Consider the following 9,381-nt stretch of genomic DNA (forward strand, 5'->3'; position numbering starts at 1 on the left):
CTTCCACTAATTACAGGCATTCGTTTAATCATACTGATGGGGGAGATGCAGCCGCACCGACATATCTCGTCAAATCAGGAACTAAAACATATTACAGATTTTCCGATATATTTTTTGTTGAACTCTACTTCTGTTATTACAATAGTGAACACACGTGTTAATTTTCCAAAGCATGATCACCGTATTCAAACAATTAGACATTCCTCCCTTTTCTCATTCAGGTTCGCACAGCACACAAAAATATTTTTACTGTACGCGTCACTAACACGTCTCAAAGCACATAATGATAACCACCTGAATTTATGGTGAGAAGATACCAATTGTTAGCGATAGTGCGAGTAATCTACGTTGGAAGCTCGTTCGAGCAAACGAAGTATGCAGAACACTTAATACGATACAATTTTTTTTATTTTTGCTGTCATTTATAACTGATTGTACCTATTATACCACCGGAGAATCGTTATTACATCAGGAATTTTACAGTAGAGAAACCTGATGTTGCAGAAACTGTAGCTTTCGGTGTGTGAGAACAGTCCGGTTTCAAAAGTCAACAATCACTATTTCGAGAATACCAAACTATTATCGCTCAAAAACTGTCCTTTCACAAAGCGATCTAATTAATAAACTGCTAATTTTCAGCTCCGACTTAAAAACTATTCAACTGATAAGTGTGTCATTTTCGAAAGTAAGGTCTTTCGCATTCAAAATACTGTCCTTAAATATACACACTAAGTAAATAAAACTTGAATGTGTCACAGAAACAGGTTATTAGCTCCTGATCTGTCATCCTGTAAACAGTTGTTTTTCATCAAGTCTTATGATTGATAGTGTCTATCGATTAACGAAGGAAAGTGTAGAACAGGCGACATCTTGAATGCAACAGGTCAACAAGTTTTATTCGACAGTATCATAGTAGTTGGTCTCTCCGTCACTTGGGATAACACTTTCGATTTATCTTTCTGGAGTGTGTTTATCGCATGTCGGACACCTTTGCCTTCGTAGCAATTGGTTGTATTTCCTCGGGGTACCGGAGATTTGAAGTATCTACGGGAACATTCACGTGCATGGTGCATTTATAGTTTAACTTTGGTATAACTATGCTGTAGAGCGGGGGTGCACAACCGTTTATCTTGCCTGGGCCACACTGGTAGAAGACGAGTATTTTTGAGCCGCACATAACTGAGTAATAAAAATAACCACTGAGAAAAAAAAGAACGGGGTGGACCAATGAGCGAATGCCATCGTCTGGCGGGAGTTCCAAATAGAAAGTATTCAGTTTATAGTAACTTTACATAAACTTTTTTTTCCCCTGATCGCTCGCTTCTTGGGTCGCAGTGCCACTTGTTTAAGGCCGCATGCGGCCTGCGGGTTGGCTACCCATGCTGTAGAGGGTTTCTGAGACGTAGCTCCTTGTAGCTGTCTCACGGAGAAAAGGAAATTTAAAAATTTGTCGTTTCATAAAATTTCCCAAAACTGACTCATAAAGGAGTCTCACGGCAGAATTTAAGATTGTTTAGGTACTATACTATTTGACATTTCACTGCACAATAAGCTTATATCGGCTCACGTTGACACAGCACAAATATAACTCTGAGGTCGATAGGCATCTAGTTGCTTCTAACACTTAGCGCGCATTTGTTTAAAATTTGGTATATTGTTCGCTAAATTTACACACACGGGCTCGTTTAATTGCAGTGCAGCATATCCATATGAAGTAAACGTATTTAGAAATTTACCTTCTAGATCGGTGTCATTTTGTTAGGAGTACGCTGGAGACATGATTACACAGAATAAATAAAAAGGCAATAAAAACTAAAACCACTGTCACCTTCCGATGTAAACACAGCACTACTCATCAAGACGAGTCAGGGAACTTGCACAAAGTTGCGAACGCAGAGCTGTGGTTCGCTTCTACACAGAGTTCCTACGTATGGCCTTATACTGGAGCACACACAGTTGTGGAGTACAACAGTCACATTTTTCGCGCATTAGTTTCAAAGGAATTCGCTGGCCGCGTTTCCGTAGCAAGAAAGATTTTCTTTACAGTTTCATGAAGAACACAATATGCATTATGCAGAAGAAAACGGCCACGGCTTTTGAACTGCGAATTGAATTTGTCTGACACATGTTACGGAATCACGTATATAAAGTACTCCCGTTCCTGAAACTCAACGACGATTCAAATACGTCGACTAGTACGCTATGTCATCTTTAGAACGGATAATGTGTCTATTTAGCACATCGTTAAACCAGTTACTCTGGTAAAACAAGAAAAATATCTTCTTCCTATTTCTACCTTTTCCACGATGAAGACACCCACTTAGATTAAATAAAAGTATTGCAAACATGCAGCCACTACACATAAAAACCGTTTCTTGTTAGACCGCAAACGACCTGGAAATATACATATAGAAGTTAACTACTTAATTGCATGAAATTCTGCTTAAGTGCTTGTCGTATCGATAATGAAATAAGCGGGCAATTAAATGAAATCAGACACTCACAGTTTATAACCAGTATTCCACGTATCACGAGATGTTTCATCCACTGTTCGATAAAGATTTCTCCCCGTTTTATAGCCGTCATCTTCTGACCTCCATGGCTGCCTCTTTGTTGACGTCATCTACTCATTATTTCCATCAGTTTGTCGTCTACGTCGTCTCTTATTTCGAACAATCCAGACAGGAATTTCCTTAATCCACTTTCCACCTGAGCTCAAAAAGATACTACGGTGGCTTCCGCGCTTTGTCCTTAAAACCATCAACAGCTAAATCTGCTTATCTTTTTTTATCAGGTATTACCAGTTCGTTAAAAAAACACCAAAATACAAACAATGCAAAGCACACACCGCTTCGTTTACGACAGTACACTCAGACACGCGAAACAAATTAACACTCAAAACAAGCACAGCATTTCTCCAAAACCAGTGGAATACTCGACAATGACATTTGATTTCGCTTTATAAAAAGAAAGGTTTTTTGTAGGTATACATTACGGAAATTGCGATATAAGGGAAAAAAATATTGAAAGCAATTTGCCTCTGACGATCCATTGCTATGTATGAGGTAGGGCGCTTGGCGAAAATAAAAATTTAGCAGTGCGAATTTCCACACCAAGTCAACATAGCACTCCAAGAGCATCTGGCCATGTGCTCAACAGCAGCAGACAAACTGTAGACCAAGAATCTACCTATGGTATGTGCCGCAACGATTTTCTCTGTTTCTCCTCTCCTCCCCCGTAATGAAAAATACTCGAGATTATGTGTGTGAACGTCCTATACTTTTTATAACAGAAACTCCAGGTAGGGACATCAACTACGTAAGAAACGATAAGGTTGCTACTTAGGTAAGGATTACACTTTAAGCTGTAGTCAGCCGTGTGTGTGTCTGCAACTTTAAAGTGTTATCTTCACGGTAAGTAGCAATCTATCTTTTCCTACATCGTTAATATATTTCTTAATTTGTTTTGGAACTTACGCTCTAGAAATTTAACTGGAAATTTTACAGTGTAACTCTCACCAATCGCACTGCGTCGTGCATTTTCGCGGCGCTCTTGAACAAAATAAACAAATCGGAAACCTATCACGCGCCTTTTCTCTGAATGTTGCCTGTTTATTCGTTAATACACTTTTTTTCGCTTGATAACTGACGGTCGTATAACTAAATGATGTCGCGCTGTATCGATATCTCACGCACGTGAAGATTGCTTCTATTAAAAGTTAAGATGACTATATTAGCATCAAACAGTGATCTCGTACATTTTTCACGAGGTTCGCGCTTTTAATATTCCATAATCAGTTCAATGTATCAGAAAAGGATTTCCGCAAATCATTTTAAGTAACGGTTTAAAATCCTCTTTACGGTTAATATGTACTGATATACTGAAGCAACCACACTTTGTAACGCTGCGAGGTACTTTTCCAGACGAAATTCGACTACTCGTAAACGTATTGATACGATGATATGCAACATGTCACTCGCCAGGAAGACGTGTTTCACAGTTAAAACTGGAGTGTTCGTTTCACGTGAAGGCGAAATCTGTCATGACAGCACTGTTGGCTACGTTTAATTGGCACAAGACGCGAACCTCCAGTCTGACAGTAATCTCCAGCGACAGAACGTTTTCAGTCTTCAAGGTATTGCTGTAAACGCAGATATTTCTTTCGTCACTGCGCTCTACATTTCATGAACTACCACTTGTACTAAAAGAAAGTGAAGTTTTCATTTGATAAAAAAGGAAAAAAAATGCTGTAGCTGCTTACATGTATCGGTGGTAAAAGTAGTTTCAAGTCTGAACTCTACAACAATGTAGTTGCCCATTTGCTTAGCATCATTTGGCAAAACATTATTTCGCTATCTGGACGCAATGAGGAAATGTTAGAAGCTATGAGACTCTTGGTCCACATACTGTATCATGATATTCCATGCCCCATATCACTAAGCAAACGAAGTTATCGCCTACACACGGCACTGCGATCCTTGCGATGAATGCATTAGAACACTGCCACCGGTAATGTATTCATCAATTTCTTTCGTCTTGTTTCGCTAGTCAGACGCTGGCGTTTTCAGATACTCATTGCCCTGGCAAAACACGTTTCAAGCACCTATCGACACCACCGTCACCACGCTTCATCATTCGCTTTTAAACTGAGCACGCTGACTGCGGATATAGTGGGTGGGGTGAAGTGTACCGTGGCGGCATCTTACCTTTGGGGGCGGCACGGTGCGCAGATCCCTTGGGGGCGGAAGGCGTCACGACGCCGACGTCGGCGCCGGGTCTCCCGTTGACGGCGGCGCCGGGGGGTCCGCGGACCGTGGGGATGGTGACGACCGCCTCCACGCCGTTGACCGGAGGCTCGCGGAAAGGCGGTAGCCGGTGGTTGGGCAGGAGGAGCTTCCCCGGGGCGGGCGACGGCACCACGGGCGGCGTCAGCGTGCGGATGGAGCCCACGGAGGAGGTGGGCGACGCGTCGCGGCTTTTGGTCGTCAGGTTGAGCGGTTCGTTGCTGAGCTCCTCGTCGGCGGGGGCGGCGACGGGCGCCAGGGGGTTGCAGAGCGCCGGCGACGGCTGCTGCGGGGGCGGCTGCAGCAGGGTCAGGTTGTGCATGGCGGTCACGCACGGGGATGGCGTGGCGCGGATGGGCGTCGGGGCCACTAGAGTCGGCCTGTGCGTGGCGGCCGGTGGCGGCGGTGCCAGCTGGGTGGCCGCCTGCTGCTGCTGCTGCTGGTGCGGGAGCGGCGGGGGCGGCAGCGGCGGCGGCGGCTGCTGCGGCGGCGACGGTCTCCGCCCCCAGCCCAGGATGTCCGATATGAGGTGCGGCGTCGGCGTCCTCGGCGGCTTGCCGTACACGTGCGGGTGCCACGAGTTGACGAAGACGGTGTTGTCGGCGGCAGGCTGCTGCTGCTGCTGTTGTTGTTGTTGTTGTTGGTGGTGGTGGTGGTGCTGCTGGTGGTGGTGGTGGAGCAGCTGCTGCGGCGGCTGGTGCAAGTGCTGTAGCAGGTGTTGTTGTTGCTGCTGCTGCGTCACGACGGGCGACGCCGGCGAGGGCGTCGGGGGTGGCGGAGGCGGCTGGGGCTGCGACCGCGGCGTCGGCGTCGCCACCGGTGCCTCGGCCACGGCGGCGGCGCCCGCCACAGACACCGCCACCGGCTGCGACAGCTCCAACGTCGCGGCCGCCATGGACGCGCTCAGAGACGCCTCTCCCGGGCTGCCCGGACTGCCGCTACAGCTGCTCTCGCTCAGGCTGAGCGCGCCGCCGCCGATACCGCTGGTGTTGTTATTGTTGTTGTTATTGTTGTGGATGTGGTGGTGGTGGTGCAGGTGCTGGTGGTGGCCCAGCGACTTGCCCTTGACGACGGCGTTGTTGGCGGCGTGGTTGGCGAGGACGACGGCGGCGTCCCTGGGGTGGTGCTGCAGCGGCAGCGGCATCTGCTTGGCGGGCGGCTGGTGCGGCTGCTGCATGCTGGTCCCGCTGTCGCAGGTCGGCGGCCGTCACTGCATGCGGGCCGGGGGCGGCGCCGCTGTCCGCTGGCCGGCGCCGCTCTCGCAGCCCAGACTGCGCAGTCGCCGGCCTACCGACTGCCGCGGCTCGCTGCTGGACGCGCTTCCCTCCGGCCTCGACGATTACAGCGCACATCAAACGCTAACTGCCCCGGCGACCGCTGTCCGGATTCTCAATGCAGCCGGATGCTCTCTCTCGTCTACGAGCACACGTCGCTTTCAGAAAGATGATGCATGGTTATTGCGGCGGCCGGGCTAAAACGCTCCCGTTTGTTGTTGTTTTTCGTCTCCCTTCGCTCCTTTTTAACGCTCTACACGGCACTGCCGTTTCTCACACGGCGATTTATTACCGCACGCGCACACCAGTCGTATCGGCAAAAAAACAGAGAGAGGAGCTCGCACTACCGCACACGCACACAGGCTCGCCGCTGTCACTACTCGAAGAACACGCCGAGAGTGCGAGCACTCGTGTACGCGGCTCCCGTGGGGGGTAGCCAGGCACACAGATGGAGACCCGTAACAACCGTAGCGGCTCTACTCGCTGTTAATTAATGTGTCACAGGCGCGGAGTAATTTCGCGCTCCACACGCCAGATAACGGTCTCGAATCTCTGTCTCACGAAAGCACACGAGAAAAGAAAAAAACAAATGCGCACTCGTACACAAGGTGTTTTTCGTATGATGAGTAATTGCTGTATCACCCGCAAAGCTCTACTGTTTCACTGTAGTGGAGCAACGACACTGTACTGTCCATTATTGTCACAGTCACAGAAGGGGCAGTTCACCTGTACTACCGTACGAGGTGCTTCCGGAGGCAATTACGCAATGTAAACAAACGACGTATGTCGCACGTACATTACAGATGTAACAGTACGTAGGAGCTCCCTACTGCGGCGAGTTGCACTGTACTTCGGCGATCACACCTGCCTTCAAATGTCACTCGAGATTAGATAATAAGCTCCCCTTCGGGCCGAACAGCACAGCTGTCGACTACGCACTCACTCCAGGAAGAGACGACCAGCTTCTGTCGGCGTCGTGTACTACCTCGTACGGCGGCCGCGAGGCAGTGCTGCGCACTTTAGCGTCCAGACGAGGCGGTGACACTCAGCTGTTCGGCGAGCGTGGGAGGGAGACAGAGACACTGTGCGAGCGCGCGCGCCCGTTGCGGCTGACTGGCGGCGACAGAGCGGCCGCCGTGCGCGCTGAGATGTTGCCCCGTCGGCAGCCCGCGCGTTACTGAACGCCGAGCGCCGCCGCGTCCCCCCTCTCCCCCACCGCCAGCGACGCTCCCCCCTCCCCGCGGCCCGCTGCGCCGCTGCTGTCTAGCTCTCCCGCTAACTCGCGCCAGCGCACACAGCAGCGCCAGTGTTTCTGTAAACGACCGCCGGTAGCAGTAGTGGCGTCAAACACATCATCATCCCCCTACTTGCTAGCTTTGCTTGTTGATAGCCGGCCCGCTTTCCCCTCCTCCCGCCTCCCGCTCCACCGCGGCGCCCCACCACCACAGCGTGCGCGCGCGCGCCGCGCCGGGCGCTCCCTCTGTATAATAGGGATACCCCCCGCGCTCGTTCGCCGCCCTAAATTACGTGGCGCCGCGCACTTTGTCGCTATTACTGTAGCGTCCGCTCCAAAAACATCGGGTCGCGGCTAAAGGGATAACGGCGAGCGTTGCCGGATGGCTGGCCGACCCGCCTGCGCGGAAGGATAAAGGGCTGGCTGGCGTGCGGGGGCAGTTTATCTCTCTCTCTGCCGGTGCCGGGCGGACCCTCCGTCAGGCGCTCCGCATCTCGCTTCCGTCGCTGCGCTCTCGCGCAGTTACCGACCAACTGCTGAGCTCTGCTCCGCGCCTAATTACGTTACCACTTACCGGCATTGTTCCCTGGCGCCCGCTTTACGCGAGACTTTCTGGTCAAAATCGACTCCTCGCGGTGAGTGCGCTGTGCGGGACTGCGAGTAAATCAGCGACCGACCAAGTCGCATGTCAGTCAGTGACATGTGTACTGTGCCGATTGTTCGAGGGACGCTCATCAAATTTCATTTATCATCTCGAAAAAATAATTTTTATCAAGAAAAATCGTCAAACAGCTCCATGTTTTATGAAGTTATTTTATTCAGATGATCAGTTTCGGCATCTCGACAATGTCATCTTCAGGTCGCTGTGCACTCCATGTAAATCAGATGCTGTGTGTACTGGACCCATTAATGTCTGGATTCCGTGAATTCGTTTTTGGAATGTTTACTTCGAAGATTTGACAACAACTCAACACTGCAAAAGTGAAATCACGGAACCCAGATATTGATGGTTTAAGTATGCAAGTATCCATACATCTAATTGCTTGTACAATGGAGAACATAAAGACCTGTAGATGGGATTATTAATATGCCGAAACTGGATGTGTAAATAAAATAACTTCTCAAAACACACGGCTGTTTGGCGATTTTCCTTGGCAAATATTTGACCGGTCGCTCTCTCTGTGCCACAAAGGATCAAAAGGGATAGAAAAAATTAAGCTATGGAATTAATTTTTTGTTCCTATTTTCCAGATGTTGTTCTGTACTTTCAAATACAGGATGTTTCAACGAGATTCGATTTCACAAGGCTATATCTTTTACATGAAAGAAGACAGCATCTTGGGTAGATTTGAACTTACTCTTCGAAACTGAAAGTTCACCCTGGCGGCAGTTGCGCTTTCCGAATAGTAGTGATTTCCCTACTGCAGTTATTTAGTTCGTTCTCTCGCGCAAAACATAGTTGTAAAAAAAAAATGCCGAAAATTTCTTTGTTCAACAGATCGGTTCACTACTGCACGAGCACCTGCCTCTAAGAGCATTTCTTAAGCATGAACTGTTAACAACTGGTAGGCTGTAAGTGGAGTACCTCGCACTGCACCATTGGTCTCCAAGTATCCTGGTCTCACAGTATGTGATTTTTGTTTTTTTTGTTTTTTTTTTGTTTGTTTTTTGACACACTCCGTCCGTGTGTTTCCCCGTGCAAAAGCTTTGTGTGAACTGCCTTGTCGCTTAACAACAGCCGGAACGCAGTAACTGCAGACCTGCTCGCAAATGTAAGGGACAATTTTGATTAACATCTACCTAATTGTAGAAAATACCCCAAGGTTGTATGTGTATACATAATGATAATAATAATAATAATAATAATAATAATAATAATAATAACATCGTCTGAACAGAACATGAAGGCCCAACGGCACCGACCGGCCGCTGTGTCTTCCTCAGCCCGTAGGATACGGAGGGCCATATTGTCAGCACACTGCTCTCCCAGCCATTATCAATTGTTCTGACCGGTGCCTCTACTACTGAATCAGGCAGCTCCTCAATTGGCTTCGCAAGGGCTGCGTGCACGCCGCTTCCCTACAGCACT

General features: G+C 48.7%; 1 protein-coding gene across 1 annotated transcript; it reads right to left on the minus strand.

Annotated features, from left to right (window-relative positions):
- Positions 1-970: 970 nt before the first annotated feature.
- LOC126188447 (uncharacterized) lies at positions 971-5,961 on the minus strand. The gene is made up of 4 exons (XM_049930051.1): positions 5,843-5,961; positions 5,602-5,767; positions 4,707-5,406; positions 971-1,044 (listed from the first exon to the last, which is right to left on the minus strand). Exons 1-4 carry the CDS (start codon positions 5,959-5,961, stop codon positions 971-973), a joined length of 1,059 nt encoding a protein of 352 aa, XP_049786008.1.
- Between the last annotated feature and the right edge of the window lie 3,420 nt (positions 5,962-9,381).

Source organism: Schistocerca cancellata, chromosome 5, assembly GCF_023864275.1.
Source record: "Schistocerca cancellata isolate TAMUIC-IGC-003103 chromosome 5, iqSchCanc2.1, whole genome shotgun sequence".
Taxonomy (NCBI): domain Eukaryota; kingdom Metazoa; phylum Arthropoda; class Insecta; order Orthoptera; family Acrididae; genus Schistocerca; species Schistocerca cancellata.

Bases quoted from the DNA above. Each gene is read 5' to 3' on its own strand.
- LOC126188447 (XM_049930051.1), bottom strand. From the start codon at position 5,961: ATGCAGCAGCCGCACCAGCCGCCCGCCAAGCAGATGCCGCTGCCGCTG. The intron at 5,407-5,601 runs GTGGCGACGCCG...CAACAACAACAG, and splicing joins CCGCCGTGGCCGAGGCACCG to CAGCAGCAGCAGCCTGCCGC. The intron at 1,045-4,706 runs GTAAGATGCCGC...ATGTTCCCGTAG, and splicing joins GCACCGTGCCGCCCCCAAAG to ATACTTCAAATCTCCGGTAC.